At 37.8% G+C, this 22,976-nt stretch overlaps 1 protein-coding gene across 3 annotated transcripts; it reads left to right on the plus strand.

The window, feature by feature from the left end:
- The first annotated feature begins 30 nt into the window (after positions 1 to 30).
- Positions 31 to 22,407, plus strand: MIX23 (mitochondrial matrix import factor 23). 3 transcript variants are annotated; one of them, XM_081571801.1, is made up of 6 exons: positions 31 to 88; positions 4,325 to 4,351; positions 11,252 to 11,377; positions 14,120 to 14,266; positions 18,557 to 18,616; positions 22,106 to 22,407. In XM_081571801.1, exons 3-6 carry the CDS (start codon positions 11,267 to 11,269, stop codon positions 22,154 to 22,156), a joined length of 369 nt encoding a protein of 122 aa, XP_081427927.1. In that variant the 5' UTR covers positions 31 to 88; positions 4,325 to 4,351; positions 11,252 to 11,266; the 3' UTR covers positions 22,157 to 22,407. The 3 variants fall into 3 exon arrangements, with proteins under 3 accessions (XP_081427927.1, XP_081427928.1, XP_081427926.1); XM_081571802.1 differs by lacking the exon at positions 4,325 to 4,351 and having other exon boundaries at positions 31 to 107; XM_081571800.1 differs by lacking the exon at positions 4,325 to 4,351.
- The last annotated feature ends 569 nt before the right edge of the window (positions 22,408 to 22,976 follow it).

Raw genomic sequence — 22,976 nt, forward strand, 5'->3', positions numbered from 1 at the left:
TGATTGGCTCGGGGCGGGGACCTCGTGTTTGTCCAATATGGCGGCGCCCAGTGGCGGTGTGAACTGTGAGGAGTTCGCCGAGTTCCAGGTGATGGGGTTTTCCTCACGTGGCAGGCATACCCTTCTTTTTGTCCCCGGACCCTGTTCCCTGCTCTGGCCTGGGAGGGATATGCGGACTAGTTGTGGCTGAAGCGAGCAGTTCAAGACTCCTTTTTCGAGCCATTGGAGGTCATGGGGGCGCGAGCTTGGCCTTAGGGAAAGAAGCTGCCGCGTTGGGGTCATGGTTCTCCCTGCTCCTCCCAGTCCTTGAGTAATGCACCCAGAAACTGGTGGTTCTGCGGTGGCAAAGCCGAGCTCGGTAGGGTAGGTAGGGCTTGTAACAACCTTCTAGCCATACTTTGAACTCAGTTCTTAGCTTCTGTCATTCCCCTCCTGCTTTAAGCTGAGCATTTGCAAGAAGGAAAAAAGTGAAGCAGAGCTTGTTTACTTGATAAAACAAAAAACTTGTTTTACTATTTTGATGGGGCAGAACTTTTGGTGTCTTGGAGGGGCGATTAATTCTAGTATCTGCAATGGTGCTCTGCCTTCCTAACCATTAGAGAAAATACATTTAAGAAAAAGATTGTATCTTTTATATGTTAAAACACCAGAGGTCCGGGGCTAGTTATTAACCCACGAATTAAAGAACAAGGGGTCTAGATTTTGACCAAGTTGCTATGAAAGTTCTACTACTGTAGTCATAAACCTGCTGCTGTCTTGATAAACGGTTGAATTTAAGTCATGAAAAGGGTGTTTTAAACTGGAGATAGTGAAAAATCTGTTCTTGTATCATTGAGCTCTGTAGTAAGCTTTGTTCTTGGAGCCGTTTTTAGGAAGTGATATTCTTGAAGGTAATCTCAATAGATTGAATTATTTGACAAACATTATTTGATCAAAAAGTCTGTGTGGGGTCTTTGCACCATTATATACATCCTTTTCACCACTTCAGCTGCACAGATTAGATCAGCATAACAGCAACAGACTAAAAATGTGATCTGAGTGCCCAAGAGAAACAAATATTTGTAAAAATCTTAAATAAGATAGAAAAAAGACTTGGATTCTAACATATATGAAATATTTAAGATTAACCAGCAGATTTGTTGCCTTGGTCTTGTCATATTAGCCCTGTGATCTAACTTAATGAGCTCAAATAATTGAGCAATGCTAGCCTTCAAGTTTGTGAGAAAGAGCCCTGGTTAGGGAATTGAATGTTCCAGGTTCTAGTACTGCTCCTGCAATTAACAGCTTTGGGACCTTGAGCAAATCGCTTAACCCCTTTCATAATTAACTTTTGAATCTGTAAAATAAGATAATGTTAAATAACGTTTAAAACTGCCTCCACCTCTGTGTTTATTTGAATCTCTAAAACCAAATTTCTGAAGATCTCTTTGAGCTGTTGAAACATCCAACAGTGCTTGAAGAATGCTTTTGATTTTCCTTTGGACAGTCAGATAAGATGTTTTAAGTGGGGTGGAAGCTTAATTGTCTTGGAGAACCATTTTATTCACAGAGATGATATAAATAGAAACGTCATAAAATGAATCTCATTAATGAAACCTGGAGAAGTTTTTAGATTGTTTTTGTAGCACTTTTTCAAATGTGTGATTTATAATGGAGAATTTGTTGTTAAGTTGCTAAGTTGTGTCCAACTCTTTGCAAATAATGGAGAATACCCTTGGTTGAAAGTCAGAAGATGTGATTTTCAGATCTGGCCTTGGCATATCATTTTACCTCATATTGAATGAATATAAGAACATTTGCCCCTATCGCTTCAGAGACACAGAAATGTAAAAAATATATATTTTAAAATGTAAAAGTTTAGTATAACATTTAGGTTTTAATGGATTTTATAAAGTTATAAACTGTGATAACTGGCACACTCACAAATTATGAATCAAAGTTTATATTTTTAGAACTATGAAACCATTACATTGTGTATGTAAATAGCTTATATATGAAAAGCTCTGCACTGAATACTGTGGAAGAGAAAGAGAAAATCATGTATTTTTATTATAAAGATTTAGGTACTTTTTTCCCCTAGAATTTTATTATGAAGATGTTCAAACACTGTAGAAAAATTGAAAGACTTTTACAATGAATACTCGTGTACCCAGTATCTGGATTCTACAGTGATTCACTGTATCTACTAAATCACATATCCGTCCCTCAATCTATCCATCAATCCACGTTTTTAATTTTTTTTGATGCATTTCAAAGTAAGTTGCTAGTTCATCACTATCCTCATATGACCTATTTGCAGACACAAAGGGAGAGAGGTCTCTGGTGTCTTTTCCTCTAACAGTGACATCAGTTCTATGGGATGAGTGTCCCACACTTTATGACCTCATTTAACTTTTTATTGCTTCCCTAAAGGCCCTGTTTCCATATAGCCACATTGGGTTTTAGGGCTTCAACATATGAAATTGGGGGCAGGTAGGGGGGGAGGGCATAGTTAAATCCATAACAGATATCTGCTAGGTACCAGGCACTTGGAGAAATTGAGTGAGCAAAATATAAAACGAGCTCAAGTCAGGGTATAAAACATGTAGAGGATATTTAGAATATGAGCACAGTGTTACAACAGTTCAGAGAGAACTAAGTCAAAGAGATGTTAATTGAGCTGGGTCTTTGGTGGACAGAACCAGGGTAATTCTCAGTAGAAGGAACAGTATATAGGCAGAAAGTTTTATGTGTTGTGGGGGAAATAGAAAATTGCTGGAATTATGAATTTCCACAGGGGCACATTTGGATTACACAAAAGATTGGAACCGGGTTATGAAAGACCTTGAATGCCGCTTGGGAGGTTCGGGAGTCGGTGAGCAGAGTGAGGGAGTTGATCAAAGAGATGCTTTCGGGAGATTCATTCCTTCTGCCACAGTCTTTGTTTGTGCCCAGTCATTTTTGCAGTTGGCTTTGCTGTAGCTCTCCTTATCTTCAGTCATTCTTTTCTCTACTTAATTTCTCCTCTTCACCCTAATCTCCATAAGGCTACGGCTTCATACTGTTATTAATATCTTCTAAATTTTGGAATCTGAACCATGCATCTAATTTCAGAATTGTATGACTAGGTGTAAACTACTTAACATAGCATACAAGTCTTTAAAATCCGATCCCAAAGCGATTCTGCTTAGTTAAATCTCTTACCACTGCTCTTATTCGTACATATTCTCTCTCCCCAACCCCTGCCACTTCCAATATACATTTGAACTTTGCTGTCTAGCCCTATAGGCCTGCTTTTCCCTGACCACATGATATTTTGTCATTTCTGTGCTTTTTTTTCCCACTTGACACCCTGAAATATCTTCTTCCTGACCCTATCTGAGACCCGATGCCTGTATTACCTGAGCAAAATCAACTGAGCGTCCCTAGGATGTGTAAGTTTTTGTATTTCTGATAGGAATATTAACTTACACAGATTAATTTTGAGTTGTTTGGTAATTAAATATAGACTGAATAGACTGTTTTTAGCATCCATAATGGTTTCTTTTGCAACGTGCCTAGCTGCTCTCTGTTCCCGTGTCTGGGAGTGCAGAGGACTGCAGACAGTTCTGGCAGTTCCAGGCAAGTCTGTATTTCTGGCTTGCGGGAAGCACATTGTGAACATTGTTGTAAAAATGGAGTTTGAGGAACCACGTCTTCTAAAAAGAGCACCATGTGAATGGGATCTACTTCTGGGTTACCTTCAGGCAAAGTGAGGAGAAGAAAGGTTAAATTCCAGATCATTCTATGGAGCACATTTTAATTTTACTGTCATGTAATAGACCTTTTACCTCTCCCTATATACTTTGAAAGCTTCCTAAAATAATAAAAGGGATTTACCTAAGAATTAACCTTAGGAATAGAGTGTAGTATAATTGTAATTGTAGGGAGAACAGGAAGTTTTCTCTACCCCTCCCTGCTGCTAGATATGCTAATCCTTCAGTACTGAAATTGCCTTCCAAGAGGGTGAAATGAATGAAAGGTAATACATAAAATACAATTCCAAGATAAGTGCCAGAATAATTTTAAAGGGTCAGTCTAAAATTAGAGATTCATGATGTATCAATTTCTTCTTATTTTGAGGAGGGTGAAAGGAGAAGCTAGAGACACTACAAAGTTTGAAGAGTTATCTTTTTGCTGTGCTTTGACACTTAGAAGCTGATTTAGGGTTCCAGCTCCTATACAGAGAGAGCCACTGAACTGTGTATATTTCTGTATTATCTCTGTGGACTTGTGTTGCAGTTCATTGTATGATGTCTGCTCAAGGTTGTCTTCTTTATATTTTCTTGGTGAATTTGTGAGAAAGAAGGTACGTCGTTGGAGCTAGTATCAGGTAGGCAGTCAGTAATTCATTTTGAATGATACACATGGTTTAATGGCAGGATTTATGTGCCTACAATAACCTTCATCTGCCCTCAGCCTGTGAGGTCTGCCCAAGCTTTTCTCTAGACCTTGGAGCTGCCTGAAGAGCCCTGGCACTTTTTGTAATAAAGAAATTTGTGCCTAGTGAGGTAGTTTATAGTTCTTTTCCTTTTCTTTTTGCAATTTTGAAAGAAATTCCTTCCTAAGTTTTACTCCCTTTCCCCTCCTTGAGCTTTTCTAGTATTTTTTTCCTATCTTAAAAATAGCTTACGATTCTCAGCAATTCCTGAACAAGTACATTATCAGTTTAGAGATTGTCATTAAATCATCTCGAATTCAGTCCTGTCCAGTAGAATTTTCTGTGATGGTGGAAATTTGTCCTATACAATATGATAGCCACTAGCAATATGTGGCTCTTGGGCACTTCTTGAAATGTAGCTCATGCAACTGAAAAACTAAATTTTAAATTTAATTTTAACTAAAATAACCTCATATGGCTAGTGTCTACCATATTAAAAGCCAAGCACTCGATCCTATATTGATGATTCTTTAGCACAAGAGAGATGACTGATATATTTGAAAATTCACATTTTAGGTTCCATTTGTAAGACTTAAATTGTTGGATTCATTATCTAGTTAATAGTGATAAATTCCCATTGTTATAAGGAACTTAACAGTATATCCAGGTTGTTTTATAAGAGGGCAAGTTGGCTGTATTGCTAATGATTGTACTCAAACCTGAAGTTCAAAGTAAATCATAATTCTGGGAAATGTGAAGATATATAATCTTTCAGCTGCATTGCTATACCAATCTCCTAAATAACCTCTTTGTATCTACTCTTATTCCTGTCTAATCCATTTTCCACACATTAATACTTTAACCTCAGTAGTCATTTCAGAATACAAACCCAGTCATATAACTCCACTGTATTTAAACACTTCATTGGTTCTCTATTTGCTGTCAGGAAAAAGGCTAACATCCAATAAGGTGACCTATAATGGTGCGCCTCATTTTACACCATACTTTGTCTTACCTTCTGTACTTAAGCCATGTTCACTGTTCAGTCCATTAAATACTCTATTTAAATGACTCCTGTAAAGATGACCCGTAATTTCCATCATGTTAAATCTAAGAAGTTAATTTCTGCCCACATCTTTATTTACTTCTAGTAACATTCAACAGGCTTCCCTGGTGCTTAGATGGTAAAGAATCCACCTGCAGTGCAGGAAACCCGGGTTCCATCCTTGGGTCTGGAAGAGCCCCTGGAGAAGGGAATGGCTACCCAACCCCAGTATTCTTGCCTGGAGAATCCTGTGAACAAAGGAGCCTGGTGGACTACAGTCCATGGGGTTCAAAGAGTCGGACACAACTGAGTGACTAACATTCAACACAGTTGACTGTTCCTGCCTTGAAACCTTTCTTCTTCTGAGTTCTGTGACATCACAGTCTTTTTCCTGTCGTTTCTTTTTTTTTTTTATTTATTATTTTGTTGGTTGGGCTGGGTCTTCGTTGCTGCTCGTGAGCTTTCTGCAGTTGTGGCAAGTGGGGGCTACTCTTTAGTTTCAATGCATGGGCTTCTCATTGCCATAGCTTCTCTTGTTGCAGAGCACAGGCTCTAGGTGTGAGGGCTTCAGTGGTTGCAGCACGCAGGCTCAGTAGTTGTGGCTGGCAGGCTCCAGAGTGCAGGCTCAGTAGTTGGTGCAGGAGCTTAGTTTGCTCTGTGGGATCTTCCCAGTTCAGTTCAGTTGCTCAGTCATGTCCGACTCTTTGCGACCCCATGAACTGCAGCACGCCAGGCCTCTCTGTCCATCACCAACTCCCAGAGTCTACACAAACCCATGTCCATCGAGTTGGTGATGCCATCCAACCATCTCATCCTCTGTCGTCCCCTTCTCCTCCCGCCCCCAATCCTACCCAGCATTAGGGTCTTTTCCAATGAGTCAACCCTTCGCATGAGGTGGCCAAAGTATTGGAGTTTCAGCTTCAACATCAGACCTTCCAATGAACACCCAGGACTGATCTCCTTTAGGATGGATTGATTGGATCTCCTTGCAATCCAAGGGACTCTCAAGAGTCTTCTCCAACACCACAGTTCAAAAGCATCAATTCTGCGGCGCTCAGCTTTCTTCACCGTCCAACTCTCACATCCATACATGACCACTGGAAAAACCATAGCGTTGACTAGACGGACCTTTGTTGGCAAAGTAATGTCTCTGCTTTTAAATATGCTGTCTAGGTTGGCCATAACCTTCCTTCCAAGGAGTAAGCGTCTTTCAATTTTGTGGCTGCAGTCACCATCAGCAGTGATTCTGGAGCCCAAAAAAATAAAGTCTGACACTGTTTCCACTGTTTCCCCATCTATTTCCCATGAAGTGATGGGACCAGATGCCATGATCTTAGTTTTCTGAACGTTGAGCTTTAAGCCAACTTTTTCACTCTCCTCTTTCACCTTCATCAAGAGGCTCTTTAGTTCTTCTTCACTTTCTGCCATGAGGGTGGTGTCATCCGCATATCTGAGGTTATTGATATTTCTCCCAGCAATCTTGATTCCAGCTTGTGTTTCTTCCAGCCCAGCGTTTCTCATGATGTACTCTGCATGTAAGTTAAATAAGCAGGGTGACAATATACAGCCATGACGTACTCCTTTTCCTATTTGGAACCAGTCTGTTGTTCCATGTCCAGTTCTAACTTTTGCTTCCTGACCCGCATACAGGTTTCTCAAGAGACAGGTCAGATGGTCTGGTATTCCATCTCTTTCAGAATTTTCCACAGTTTATTGTGATCCACACAGTCAAAGGCTTTGGCATAGTCAATAAAGCAGAAATAGATGTTTTTCTGGAACTCTCTTGCTTTTTCGATGATCCAGCGGATATTGGCAATTTAATCTCTGGTTCCTCTGCCTTTTCTAAAACCAGCTTGAACATCTGGAAGTTCACGGTTCACGTATTGCTGAAGCCTGGCTTGGAGAATTTTGAGCATTACTTTACTAGCATGTGAGATGAGTGCAATTGTGCGGTAGTTTGAGCATTCTTCGGCATTGCCTTTCTTTGGGATTGGAATGAAAACTGACCTTTTCCAGTCCTGTGGCCACTGCTGAGTTTTCCAGATTTGCTGGCATATCGAGTGCAGCACTTTCACGGCATCACCTTTGAGGATTTGAAATAGCTCAGCTGGAATTCCATCACCTCCACTAGCTTTGTTCGTAGTGATGCTTTCTAAGGCCCACTTGACTTCACATTCCAGAATGTCTGGCTCTAGGTGAGTGATCACACTATTGTGATTATCTGGGTCATGAAGATCTTTTTTGTATAGTTCTTCTGTGTATTCTTGCCACCTCTTCTTAATATCTTCTGCTTGTGTTAGGCCCGTACCATTTCTGGCCTTTATCGAGCCTTTCTTTGCATGAAATGTTCCTTTGGTATCTCTAATTTTCTTGAAGAGATCTCTAGTCTTTCCCAATCTGTTGTTTTCCTCTATTTCTTTGCATTGATCACTGAGGAAGGCTTTCTTATCTCTCCTTGCTATTCTTTGGAACTCTGCATTCAGATGGGAATATCTTTCCTTTTCTCTTTTGCTTTTCGCTTCTCTTCTCTTCCCAGCTATCTGTAAGGCCTCCTCACACAGCCATTTTGCTTTTTTGCATTTCTTTTCCATGGGGATTTTCTTGATCCCTGTCTCCTGTACAATGTCACGAACCTCTGTCTGGGATCTTCCCAGACCAGGGATCAAATCCCTGTCTCCAGCCTTGGCAGGCAGTTTCCTATCTACTGTACCACCAGGGAAGTCCTCTCCTCTAGTTTCAGATGCTGGAGTCCCTTCTTTATTGTTAACCCCCTTTATTACCTATAGTCTCCATCAGTGATCTCTTCCTATTTCATGGCGTTAAAGAAATTAATTTGGAGAATTCCCTGGCTGTCCAGTGTTTAGGACTCCAGGCTCTCACTGCTCAGGGCCCAGGTTCACCAACCTCTTAATCAAACTGTCTTTATCTCTTGCCTGGACCACCATAGTAGTCTGCTCAATGTTTCCATTCTCAACTCAGCAGCTGAAGTTGTCTTTTAAAATATTGTTATATCGTTCCCTTGCCTAAAACCCTGTTTCCTTTAAAACAGAATCCTTAATTGTTTCTGTGGTCTCTGTTGTCCTTCATTTTCTCAACTCTGTTCTCACCTAATACCACTTTTTCACTTACTTGCTCCCAGTTGCCTTCTTTTTGTTTTTCAAACATCCCCAAGTTAGTTCTTGTCTCTTAATTGTTGCCTTGTTCCCCAAAGTGTCCTTTTAGTTGGCTTATTTGTGTCGTTCAGATCTCAGTTCAAATGGTATGTCCTGGAGAGGTCTGTCTTGATCTCCCTGTATAACATATTAGCCCCTCAACCCCACTGTTCATCTCATTACAGTTTTCTTTTTTGCAGTACTTTTCTGCACTGAAAGTGTCTTGTTTATTGGGATACTTGTTTATTGTCTGTTTATTGTCTGTCTCCCCCATGAGAATTTTGCTCCATAAGAGCAAGGACCTTTTCTGTTTTACTCATCATTGTAGCCCTGGTATTTAGAATGGTGTCTAACATTTGCTAGACATTAGTACATATTTTTTGAAGGAAGAGTGAGTTAATGAACTCTGTGCTCTCTCTTTCTAATTGCTTCATATGTTTGAAGAAGAAAGATCACCGAGGACTCTCATCCAAGGAAAGCTTTATCTGGAAGGTATAAACTTTGGCCTCAGGATCAATTTGATTTAGACAGGAGGAAAGAAGAGAGTTTAAAGGTTTTTTGTTTTAATAGGCAAGTTGTGGGAGGTAAAGTTTGCCAGGAAGGTCCCTGTCTACTACTTACCTATTTTTTTGCCTCTCTAAATAATGCTGCCACTATTTGTTTGGAATTTGCCACTTACTGACATTATATATCCTCTACTGTGTATAAGACATTATTTAATGTGATGGTTGCTTAGTTAGTATGTTGAGATTATCCCCTAAGAATTCCAGATTACAGAGAACCTTGATACCATTGACCAAAATAGAAAGATACAAGAAGAGGTGATAAGATAGTGAAGTTGGTTTTAGACTTGACATTTGCCTGTTTTTATTAGTCTAAATTATGAGCCTTCTACAGGCTGTTTTACTTCAAAATTGGATTCTGGAAAAGGACATTAAACTACTAATTAAAGAATATTAGGCTGGTCAAGTAAGTTGTGATACCCCCACTGAATGGAATATTTATGTATGTATTAAACATGTCTTCAAGGTAGCAAGGGCAAATGCTCATGGTATAATTTCATAAAGTAGAACTTTTAAATGTTATATAGTACCACATTTTTATAAAAATATTTGCAGATATGTATAGAAAAAACTAAATAATGGTTAACAATGGATAATTCTATTTTCTTTGAATTTTTTTCTAGTTTTCTAAAATGATTATGTAATTAATACTTTAATCATAATAAAAGCTTATTTTAACAAATGGATGATACAGCAAAGGGAATATAGCCAATATTTTATAACTTTAATAAAATATAAAAATACTGAATCAATACATTGTATGTTTGAAATTAATATAATATTGTAAATCAACTATAATTTAATAAAAAATAAGTTGTCACAATTATATGGTTAAATAATGTATAAAATTCACACTTGTGCCAATTTTCAGATGAAAAACTGTCATTTTTAGTATGCCCAAAAAATAAATAAATGGATGGAAGAAATGAAGAAGTTGATTTCTATCCTGGATTTAAGTTTGGCAAAGAAATAGGTTCATATATTGAAGGAGGTAGAGAATCAAGCAAAGATGGTTTAATACACATTAATATTAAATGTTAACTTGTTAGATGTTTTCAGTATTATACTGAATATATATACATACCTAGTATTATACACTTCTATCTTCTTGATTATTTTCAGTGATTGTTTTGTGGGTGAGGTGGGAGTGGATTAAAAGAGAAAGAGAAGGGTATATACTAGAAACTTTCTAGAGTTTATATTATCTGGAGACAGGAGGTAGCTGATGCTCAGCCTTCTCTAGTGACAAGTGAGAAGAAGTACCCTAATCAGAATGTGGGGAGAAGGGGCTATGCTGGGTTGGGGTACTCATCAGAGTCTTTCTAAGTCCTCTGCCCTTTTGGTATTTTTATTTTGATGATTGTTTTTTGAGAGTTGGAGCTTCTTTTAGAGGGGAGAGATCCTTGGGAAAGGTGAACCTGGGTAACTGAAAAAAGGTAAAGCTAATTTCTGCTTGTTCGATGAACAAAAAAACCACAAAGAGATTTGATTCCTTTTCTAACAGGGTACTTTTTTTGTTACAAAAATAATATATACTCATAGTAAAAAACTAAAAAACAAAAAGCCTAAAGGCAGGTGGGGGCGGCTAAAAGAGTATAGATTAATTTCTGCACGTTAAGCACTGCTGATGGCTTCTTATATATCTCTATAGAAGTTCTCTATCTAGCACCACATTTTAGAGAAATAGAAAAAGAGGGAATAGAGCAAGCAATTATGTTGGATTGTTTTGGACAAGTTGAAGTAATTAAGTTCAGTAGAACTCTTTTTGGCTGTATGCTAGAGATAGAAAGAACACACAGTATTTGCTAAGCACCATGTGCCAGCAAATGGGGTTTACAAATGAATAAAAAAAAATCTTTACACTTAAGACAATCACATTTGGGCCAAGGAAACAGAGTTGTGCCAAGTGTTAGAATTACTATCACATAACCTGATTTTTCTGTGGTTGTACTATATCTAGCATGGTTTCCCCACTCCTAATACACAGTGTTGTAACATATCCAAGAGCTTTAGTTATTTATTTTTGCTTAACTGGTCTTATCACTTAACTTCCCATTCAAATTATTATTCTTTTATTTTAAATATTATGTAGGAATTACTCAAGGTGATGAGGACGATTGATGACAGAATAGTACATGAATTAAACACTACGGTTCCAACAGCTTCCTTTGCAGGGAAAATTGATGCCAGCCAAACCTGTAAACAACTTTATGAGTCAGTAAGTGTATCTTTTGAGTCTTTTGTGCTTCCTTTATGTCTTTCTTTGCAGGCAAAATAAGAAATCAAGTGACATATAATTAAACTGTGGAAAAAGAATGGAATCTTCACGTTTTCTTGCCCACACCTGAAGGTGTGTAAAGTTTAGATCCGGTTTCTACAAATTAAAAAAAATGTGTGATCTTAAGCAATAGTCTGGGAAGATATGGTTCTAAGAAATGAAAACAGTCTCCCCTTGTGGGCAGACTCTAACTTAAGGAAACCTTATACATCAAAGAAAACAGGAGAGAATGAAACAGTCAAGTAAAACAGTGAGATAAAAGTGGGGTCTCTGAATGAATCAGTGTTAAAAAAGCTAGACAGCTGATATAAGGAAGAATTAAAACCCTTCACACTTCCTGTGTCTTCTTTCTTCCCTTACTCTTCAGGAAGGGGGAAAGAAGCGTTTGGCAGGAGAGAAGGAAAAGCCACAGATAAATTGTCCTACCCAGGGTGCAGGTTCAATCCCTGGTCAGGGAACTAAGATCTGGCAAGCCGTGCAGCCAAAAAAAAGATGAAAAGATGGACATTTTAGACTGAAATAAGTTCTCAAAGCTGTGGGAAAATAAAATAAAGCGGGGAAGTTCTAGGTATACCCACTTTATACTCGTTTTGAATCATTCTCCTGCCCCACCCCAAATGTCTTCATTTCAAAATTGCTTTCCCCAAATCAAAGGAAATATGGTTATGATATGGTTATCCTTCAGGATTTTTCTCCTCTAACCACAGTTTTACCATACTGAGTTTCTTAATAAATATCCCAATTCCTTTGATAAACACTTTATGTATCAGAAATAATTCTCATGTGACCAAATCTTCAAGCATCTGATACTGATGAGCCAATAAGCCTGGTTTTGTGTTATTTTTTGCTCCGATAGTCTTATGTCACACCAACTATTACTCTTATCAGGTGTCCTCATTTCTTTAACATGTACAGAAGTCCATGCATGTTCCTCTTGCATATACTCTTAGGTTTGCTTATTAAAGGATGATCTTGAAAATAATTGACAATACTGAGTAAAAGATGATTTACCCAGTCATTCCTGTTTACATGGTTGTGGGTTCACAGAGGGTCTAATATGAAGGAAAAGTAAGCAGGTGAGGGTAGGAGCATAGTCAGCATCCAGAAATGTATCCACAGGGAAGGTGCCAAGTTAAGGAGGGGAACAGTGGAGGAAAGCCCAGCAGAGGAAGGAAACTGGTAAGAGACCAAAAGAGAATTATTGAATATTTAATAAAATGTATACAATTTGAATTTGATTTTAAGATATAGATAGAAAAATGACAATATTATGTTAGACTTCTAGTTGATGCTAATGCTGTTTGACCAATTGCTGGCGGAGTTAGACAAAATATCAAAGTAATTAAATAGCATCTAGCATCTGAGTAATATATTGAGTCATGTTGCCTCTAAATTTTAGAGGTGGAAAGGGGTATTAGCAATTATTTACTCACAATTCATAATTTTACAAAAGAGGGAACTGAAGCCTGGAAATGGTAATTATTTAGCCAGTCTCACATAACCTCAGGGAGAGTTTCTTAACTCTGACAGTTATTCTCTTTGGGGGAGAATAGTTCTGTACCCTCAGTGCCTCCTTTAATTTTCTGTAATTATACCTGAAGGAGTTAATAAGTAACAGATGTAGCATACTAGCTTGTAAATATGGGCCTTGAGGCTGTCCTTGTGAATCCTAAATGTTACAATGAAAAGAATTAGCATATTAGAGAAATTTACTATAGGTGGGATTAATGTCTGTTAGGCAATTCCTTTTACATGAGTACAACTTATAAGTAATGTACTTTTAGTATTACTCTCTAGAAATATAAAGATTTATTCTTTCCTGGTATCTATTAGACCAGTAGTTCTTAATCACAGGGTTCCAATATAATCATTTAAGAGATCTATTTCAAATAACTTATGAAGAATCCTTATAGAATAGTTGTCAGTCCTATATTTTATGTATTTAAGATATATATAATGGTTAGGTTATTTCTATTACAACTGTCACTAGCATAGCATTAAGGTATTCTCCCTTTGGACTGAAAAAGGAATGATATAACGTGATTACATGGAGCAAGCCAGCATTTAAATTTTAGCCGGAGGTGAACCACTGTTAGCACAATTGATGGAATCAATAATCTACTTCATTTACAGTTTTTCCTGGTTGATACTTTAAAATCCTGAAAAGAGTTCTGTCTGACATAGGTTAAATGTAGCATTCTTTTGTTTTTCTTTATCGTAACTAAAGACTTTTCTACATCACTTACTCCATAACTTTTTGCACTTGTTGACAACGTGAGGCTGAAAAAAAATGATAGGACAAAAAAAGAGAAAGAGCAGCAATAGTAAGTGGCTCATAAAGTGTGTGTGAGTAGGTATAGGGTAGATGAACACACAGATGCAATAATGGGAGAGAAAGGGGTTCAGAGAGGAGACTGAGATGAGACGCCCAGCAGGAGGAGTGCGGGAAGAGGAGCAGGGAGGCCTGGGAGTGTAGTGAGGTAGAGGACAACCCAGCCTCTCGCTTCCACCCTCACGGCTCCTGCCTGTGCTCATTCAGCACAAACTTCTCTTCTATAGACTGAATTTTTAAAAATTATTTTAGAAAGTCTTACATTTCTGTAGTCTAAAATTAAAAAATACTGAAATGTGACAAATTGGTGTGATTTTTTTTTTTTTCTTTTTCTTCCTTTGTTCTTTTAGTTGATGGAGGCCCATGCTAGTAGAGACAGAGTCATAAAAAACTGTATAGCTCAGACCTCATCAGTAGTAAAACAGCTCCGGGAAGAGAGAGAAAAGAATTTGGATGATTTAACGTTATTAAAGCAACTTAGAAAAGAACAGACAAAGGTAAGTTGAATAAGGTTTACATTTCTAAGGCAAGGTTTCCAAACTTAGCCTTCAAAATGAAAGCAGTTTTTAACGTGAAAAATTCAGAGTAAGGTATGCTTATTACTTAAAGTGACCAGGAGATTAGTACTTCATTCCTAATGGGCTTTATTTTATTGCACTTCAGTGTTAATTGGTAAATTAATGTGCATTTCATGATTGTATGTAATGTAGCAGCTTCAGCTAAAGGAAGCATGTAATCATGTTATTTCCATTTCTTTATATATTCTACAGTTAAAGATATAAGGATTAATACAGATCAACACCATGTTAAAATATCTGTGGAAATCACATCTGTATCTATATTTTGAGTCTTGAATTGAGAAGAAACATTTTTAAAATATATTTACAGTTTAAAAATATTTACCTCTGGTTTCATCTGTAGAAACCTGCTAAATGTAATACAGATGTTTAACTTCAGGATATTACCCTCTTCAGCCGTAAAAATATAGTACAGTACTGTTTAAATAGAACCAGGTACACTGGAGCCTCATTATGTTTATTTCTTTGCTGTGGAAAAGATGGTATGGGTCTTTGACTCTTTTCAGACTCTCCTTTGTTTCTATTTCATCTCCCATCCCTGCCGTTTTCCCTTTTAGGAAAACACCAAGTGTCCACTGAGTGATATGTCAGAGGAAGCCTTATTTTCCTAAAGTAAATGAGTGTGGACTTCAGAGTAGAGTTAATGAGGCAGAGCTATTTCTTTATAGCCCTTAAATGTGACATGTCAAGAAAACAGTGGAAATGTATACCATATTTTATTTTCTGGACTGCATTACTGTCTTTTGGTGAGGGACTAGGTCAAGGGGTGATACAATTTATTGTGATACAATTTCAAACTCTCAGAAAAGTTGCACAAATAGTACAAGGAACTCCCATGTACTCTTTACCTCTATTCACCTTTTGTTTACATTTTGCTCCACCTGCTTTACAATTCATTCTCTCCACCCTTCCTCCCCTTTCCTCCTTCCCTCCCTTTTTCCCTGTCTCCCTCCCCCTCCCTCCATACACATTTTTTTTTCTTATCATTTTGAGAATATACTGGGCACATTATACTCTTTTACCCCTACGTATGTTGGTTATTCCCTAAGAACAGGGGCTTTCTCTTACATGCTGTTGCTGCTGCTTAGTCCTTCAGTCATGTCCCAACTCTGTGACCCTATGGACTGTAGCCTGCCAGGCTCCTCTGTCCATGGAATTCTCCAGGCAAGAGTACTAGAGTGGGTTGCCATGCCCTCTCCTCCAGGGGGTCTTCCCAATTTATAGATCAAACCCGAGTCTCCTGCATTGTAGGCAAATTCTTTACCACTGAGCCACCAGAGAAGCCCTTCTCTTAACATGACCACTATAATTACCAAAATCCCGTCTGCATTTTAAGATGGCGTAATAGGTGACTTACTGGTCCTTGCATGTCGGGTAACTGAAAATCCAGTGTGAGATAGAATCATGTTTTCATACTGAATAAGTTGTGAAGTTTGCTCTTTGTTTAGTGGATGTAGCCAAATTTTGCAAAGGGGACCTTGTTGTCTCTCTCAAGTCTTGTCTTTTGCTGCACACAGGTGAGTGTGTGCACTTTCTTAGTCATCCTACTGATGCAATATGTCTCACTGGATACAGGATTCGTCCACTATCTTTACTGTTCCCTTTGTTCATGATGACTGCTTCAGCTCTGTCTTTCACACCTGCTCATTCATTAGTCAGAAATGGGTTCTTCAGTGAACTTGGGCTGTAATGGTCATCTTAGGAGGCGTTTTGGAAACCAGCCAGTGAGTTTTCTAGCCTGTGACATTGCATGGGACTATAGTAGAAGGTAACCATGGGTAGTACTTAAGCAAATAAGGAAGCTTGAATTTTTCCTTCAAGTTTGCTATGAAGGTTATGGAATCAGAAAGAGGCAGCTCTTAAAGATGTTCCAGCTCTACCTCATCATTTTCTATATGTGCAACAGACTCAGAGATACTGACCTCCCCAAAGTCACAAACTAGTAAGTAGTGGGACTGGACTTGAATCCATCTCTTCAGTCAGCGTTTTTACATTAAGTTGTGACCAATAGTCAAATTCTGATTACTTTAGTGAATAGTTTATTTGCATACAATGATGCCAATCTGAAAGTTCCCAGTTCTTTACCCTAACGCTTACATCAAGAAAGCCTTGCTGGAACTATGTATCTGCTGTCACCTGTTCATAACCTTTAAGAGGAAGTTTACCTGTGTAAGACCCAGAGCCTCAAAAACAACCATCTCAAAGGTAGCATTTTGTTGGTGCCACTGAAATTGTATTAGAAGCTGGCTGTAATGTCTGCCATGTTCAAGAACAGAAGAAACATTGATTATAAAGGCAGATAGCTCTGAGAAAATCCATCTACCACTTGGAGGTTTTGTAATCTTGTAAATTAATCTGAAACTTCTGAATTTCAGCTTGTAAAATGGAGTTGATACTTAGTATCTTTTATTTTATTTTGGAGGATAAGGATTAAATTGCATAATATATGTAACAGGTAGCATATTGACTGATATGAAGTAGCAGATTCTTTCCTCTTTGAATCTCTGGGACTCCATATCCATTCCATTAACTCTCTCTACATATCCACCCAACCAGTGGTTTCCACCTTTTGTTTAACCAGTATTAAGAGAATTGAAGGGATGTACAGTCTTACGTGTCAGTGCATTCTCTTTTTGGACAGCTGTAATTGTTCAGATATTTTCTTATTGTGAAAATCTGTCTCCTGTAACATGTAATTACTGATCCTTAATCATCCCTCTGGGTAAGTCTAAACCCGTTTCTACAGGACACCCATTTAAATATTTGAGAACAATTATAAACACAGTCTTAGTGGCCTGTTGTAACACTGTTCTTTGAAGTTGTTACTTCGGCAGAAAATCCGGGCTTTGACAGAGCAGTGAAGCTTTAATGATTTGTGTGTCTATATAGCTGATTAAAATCTGAAACTGAGGTTGTTCTCGTTTAAGCAGGCTTGTTACTACTCCGCAGCACAGCAGACATACAGTCCTTCCTTGTTCATGGTTTCAATCCTATATTCTGGTGCATACTCTTGACACCAAGTTTTGAGTCTAAGAAGGGAGTTTACAGGAGCATTGAATCAGTACCACATCTTCTTATTAGTCTTAGATGCACATTTCTCAAACCTCCTGTCTGAGCTGTACTCCTAATTTATGGTTAGGTGCTTTGGTTTGGGTCCCCTCCTCTTTGTTGCCCAAACCTTGTCTAACTCTGGCATTTTTTCCCCTAAATCTCCTGGCCTGAGGACATCATCTTGCTGTTAACTTCTTGGCTGCCTTCATACTTCTTTTTTCTGCTAATTTTCCTGTTTTCTGCAAATTTTCCTGAATACTTCGAGGTTCTCCTTCTGGAACTAGTTAGCTTCCTTCCTGTCAAGTCTCTCTGAGCAGAGGTGACTAGGAGTATGATGGGTCCTGCCATCTGGACCTGGCAGTGGGATTGGCTACTTTTTCGATGGAGTTGTTAGGTTGGCAGTTAAAAAGAAAGTTAGAAAGACTTTTTAGCATTTTAGCTTCAGACCTCTGGCCGAATGGTTAAGGTATGGAAAATTCATCCCTTTCTCAATTACTTGAGCCTTTTATATCCCCCTTCTCTGTTTTTCTTCTTTTTTCTTTTATTCAAATCAGGTTGCCACCTCCTTGTCCTTTTTTGTTTTGTTTCTCTGTGCTATCTTTGCAAATCTATATTGTAGGATCAATAAGTCAAACTGGAATTACTAAGTTAAAGGACATGGGAATTTACATTTTTGCTAAGTCTTACCAAATTGCTCTCTATAGAAGTTACAACAATTTGTACTCCTACAAAAAAATATATGTGATTGTATCTTTCCGCATACCCTCACTAATACTAGGTTTTATCAGAATTATCAGGTTTCTTCTTTAAAAAAAATTTTTCGTCATGTTATGACTTAATTTGCATTTCTTTTTGCATAAGTAACATTGTACATTTAAAAATAGGTTTATTGGCCATTTGTTTTTCTTCTATGAACTACCTGAGCTTTTGAGTTTTTTTAAAAGCTGTCAATAATATGCAGCAATGCTTGAGAGCTATGGCTTTATAAGATTTAACAATTGATTAAATACAAGAATATCAAAGAAGGTTTTGAAATCTAGCCTAAGTATTGACAAAAAATGCAGGAGCAGCAGCTGGTTTTGTTAGGAAAACATCATAGAGTTTAGTTTTAGTTCTTTAAATTTTAATAACTTCATTTTTGTTTTCCTTTTCTTGCAGTTGAAATGGATGCAGTCAGAACTGAATGTTGAAGAAGTGGTAAATGACAGGAGCTGGAAGGTAAAAAGTAATGTTGATTCTTGGAGAAGGAAATGGCGACCCACTCTAGTATTCTTGCCTGGAAAACCCCACTGACAGAGTGGCCTGTCGGACTGCAGTTCATGGGGTCACAGAGCTGAGCACCCCGGAGCACACACGCACTGCGGGAAGCACAGCCTGGCTGGGTGACACGTGTCACTCAGATCATTAAAGGTCCCAATACCTGTGAATTCCTAAAAAAAAAAAAAAAAAAGTAATGTTGATTCTTGAAGGGAGCTAGGAGGGGAAACAGAACTAGCAAAGGGAAACAAACCAAGGGAGGAGAGAGTAAAGAGTGCCTTGGGCACTTAAGAATAAAGGTCCTTCATTTACAAGCAATTGAAGGTTTTAACTTTTTAGGGGGATGGGAGTTGCAGTTAGAAGCCAAATAGAGCCATTTTATTAAAAAAAAAGTAGCCTTACAGTCTCGTGGTAGAATTGCATGATTGTCATGGTAACAGAATTGGAGACATTCTGAATAATTCCTAATATTAATTATGGGCTATTTGATATTCTGTGATTAATAATTTCTGTAAATTTTCATATCATTAACTACCCTTCACAGTTGCTCGTTTTCTAACGTATCTGATCATAAAACTTTTTTTGTATATAGTTTCATATAGTTTCACTGGTATCTGATAATAGGGCTTTCTATGGCTCCTAGATTCACATGCTCCTATTATCTCCTGCTGCTGCTGCTTAGTTGCATCAGTCGTGTCCAACTCTGTGTGACCCTATGGACTAAAGCCCGCCAGGCTCCTCTGTCCGTGGGATTCTCAAGGCAAGAATACTGGAGTGGGGTGCCATGCCCTCCTCCAGAGGATCTTCCCAACCCAGGGATGGAACCCCGGCCACCTGCATTGCAGGCAGATTCTTTACCACTGATCTACCAGGGAAGCCCTATTACCACCTACATGATTCTAATTAGGAATTAGATTGGGGGACCAGGATCCTAGGACTTTACATGTTGTTAAAAACCACAAAATTCTGACTTTTTAGTTTTCTGGAAAAGTATGTTTACATGTCCTCTCTAAAACTTCAAAGATTTCCAAAGGGCAAAATCTATTAAATCTGAAAGAATGAATTGAAAATTGTTTTATCCTTTGAAATTAACTGATGGAATTGGGCTGAATCCAGATGGAGGTCAACAGAACCAAAAACTGAGTGTACCAACTTGCAGAGCCCTGAATAAACTGCAAAATACCAATTGACTTTCTTTGCTTTACCACAGTTATATATCCTATCCTTTTTGCTAAGATTTTGTGTTTCTGCCCTTTCCACCTATGTAATAAGATGTTTGCTCCTTGAAAGATTTTGGCAAAATTTGTCCATTTCTATTCCCTGGAGAGATAATATTTACTCTTGGGATGGGGTGGGGGTGGGTACAATGAACATCTGGTTTGGAAAATCCAGTGCAGGGATTGATGTATGTAAAATGCAGTAGGAAGAGTGAAGCATTTTTGGATTTGGTATTACTTTAAAAGAAAATATACTCCATCCACTCAACATATAATGAGGCTATTTGTTTTCAAGGGAAGAAATTGTAGCCATGGTGCAGTAGGCCAGCAAAAATGGTTAAGAAGTTATTTAGGAAAAGGATTTGGAGAGGCTCAACCAGGTTGTATGTATCATCCCAGTGTCAAAACCACTAATCTGAAGCCTCCTCTGGTCTGAGCATTGGGAACTCCAGGGACATGTCAGAGCTAGGAGCTGTAAGACAAAAAGGCCAGAAAGAGTCTATATAATTTCTTCATGTTTTAATTGTGAGATACATATGCCAAAGAGCATGTAACATGTCAAATGTAAAGAATATTAGTAAAATGAACCTGTATCTACTACCCAGTTTAAGAAATTGAATACCAGTATCCTATGTAGATTTTTCTTTTATTTTTATGCTAGTCCATTTTAACCAACATGGGTTGGTTTCTTTGGGGGATTTTTGGTTTGTTTTTTTACCTAAAAATGGTTTGTTCCTTACATCAGTAAAGTATGAGGGTAAATTCTGAGAAAAAATTGTTTTAGATTTTTATAATTTTTTAAATTGGAATACAAAATTCTTTAGACAAATGATTAATATTTTAAAAAATATTAGAAGATATACAATAAAAATTCTACTGTCATGCCTCTCTAATTTTTACCACCTCCTATCCCTTTCCTCTGAAAGGATGTATATGCTTTCAGATATTTGTAACTTTAAAATTTTGTTTGTATGTGTACACACAAATACATATATTTTCTCCTTTATCAGACAAATGGAAGTGTATTTTAATATATCTTGGAGATCTTTTCAAATTAGGATGTAAAGAGCTTTCTTATTCTTTTTTTATGCATGCTTTATTCCATCAAATGGCTGTACCAAAATTTTTATTTAACAGAGTCCATATAACAAGTAATCTTAGAATGTTTTTAACATTTATATTTGTTTAGTTTTTAGGAAGCAAGGTAAATAAAACATTACATAAATTTATACAATTTAGCAAAAGACTGGGCTCCCTTCGTAGACTGGACTTCCCTACCTGCATGGTAGAAGCATCTGACACTCATTTAGAAAAGCATGACAGATATCTAAATAAAATCTACATTATAAAAGAATTTTTAAACAGTTTGAAAGTTAATTTAGATATTTTGTCAAACTGTCCAAAATATGTTATATGGAATTAAAATATTTGTGAGTTACTAAATAAGCTAACTTGTGATGATTTTTGTCCTTGAATAATTTAAATTTTATTAAAATAATGAAAATTATATTATAAATGAATATCAGGGCATTCTGTGCTCTTCAGTTCAGTTCAATCGCTCAGTTGTATCCGACTCTTTGCGACCCCATGGACTGCAGCACGCCAGGCTTCCCTGTCCATCACCAACTCCCAGAGCTTACTCAAATTCATATCCATCGAGTCAGTGATGCCATCCAACCATCTCATTCTGTCATTCTCTTCTGCTCTCACCTTCGATCTTTCCCAGCATCAGGGTCTTTTCTAGTCTAGGCACTGTGCTTTTAGTGCCTAGTAAGTCGGTTTGAATTGGTGAGGAAACACCTCTGTTTCCTAAACCTGTTGGCTTGAGGCAAAGAAGGTTATGAAGTGAAGTGAAAGTCACTCAGTCGTGTCTGACTCTTTGCGACCCCATGAACTATACAGTTCATGGACCTCTCCAGGCCCAAATACTGGAGTGAGTAGCCTTTCCCTTCTCCAGGGGATCTTCCCAACCCAGGAATTGAACCCAGGTCTCCCGCATTACAGGTGGATTCTTTATCAGCTGAGCCACAAGGGAAGCCCAAGAATATTGGAGTGGGTAGCCTATCCCTTCTTCAGCAGATCTTCCCCACCCAGGAATTGAACCGGGGTCTGCTGCATTGCAGGCAGATTCCTTATGAACTGAAGCCCCAAAGAAGGTTATATTCACCTGAAATTTCAGGTCTAATTTATACAGGATGACTCAGTGACCTTTGTTTCTATTCACATGTCTTAGGTGTTTAATGAACGCTGCCGAATTCACTTCAAGCCTCCAAAGAATGAATAAAAAGATACTTTTTTTTTTAAGATGGACCGGGTCATCTCATAAAGAGTCAAGCATGACAGACATCAACATGGTGGGCTTCCCAGGAAGATTTCTGAGCCAACAGTCCAAGACCTTTTGTTGATTTCAGCCCCACTTAGCCAAGACCTCACATATAAATAATTCTGATAATTATGGAGAAATCAACTGCTATTTTATACTGATTCTGTAAAAAAAAAAAGTTTTGTAACTATTAAAATAATTTTCTGACTCAATGTACGTAATTATTTGATTATTTTCCCAGTTGAGACAGTAAGTTCTTGTAAGAGTATTTGAATACAATTTCTGTACGTAATTTGATTTATATTGTATCTTTTTGAATTTTACAAATTCATTGACATCAGTGTAGACCTTTTTGATCATTGATGGTTTTAGCTCTTATTTATCTCTTTAGGTTTATTGCTCGTAAGTTAAAGGGCAGTAATATGGCCTGGATACTGTTCAAGGAAACTCTCTTAGTAGCTTATTTTTATATTCAAAAATTATTGTTGGGTGGGTGGAAATATTTTCCTGGATAATGTTTCTGTGGACAGTGAAAAGGAAAGCAAAGTAAAACAAATTCAGAAAATGGAAAAGAGGAAGACGGCTTGCATGATGGACTTCTCGTACAGGATGATTGTATTCATTTTCTGTTGCTGTTTAACAAATTTAACAGCTTAAAATCACTCCTGTTTGTTATCTTACAGTTCTGTAGGTCAGAAGGCTAGGAAAGCTTGACTGAGTTCCCTGCTTGGGGTCTCACAGGCTGCAATCAGTTTGTGACTGGGCTCTTGTCTGGAGTCTC

This window comes from Giraffa tippelskirchi, chromosome 2 (genome assembly GCF_054371585.1).
Source record: "Giraffa tippelskirchi isolate mGirTip1 chromosome 2, T2T-mGirTip1v1.2.pri, whole genome shotgun sequence".
NCBI classification, from domain to species: Eukaryota; Metazoa; Chordata; class Mammalia; order Artiodactyla; family Giraffidae; genus Giraffa; species Giraffa tippelskirchi.

Coding starts and splice junctions, on each gene's coding strand:
- MIX23 (XM_081571800.1), top strand. CDS start 38: ATGGCGGCGCCCAGTGGCGGTGTGAACTGTGAGGAGTTCGCCGAGTTC. Junction 11,378..14,119: donor GTAAACAACTTTATGAGTCA/GTAAGTGTATCT, acceptor TTGTTCTTTTAG/TTGATGGAGGCCCATGCTAG. Junction 18,617..22,105: donor TAAATGACAGGAGCTGGAAG/GTAAAAAGTAAT, acceptor CACATGTCTTAG/GTGTTTAATGAACGCTGCCG.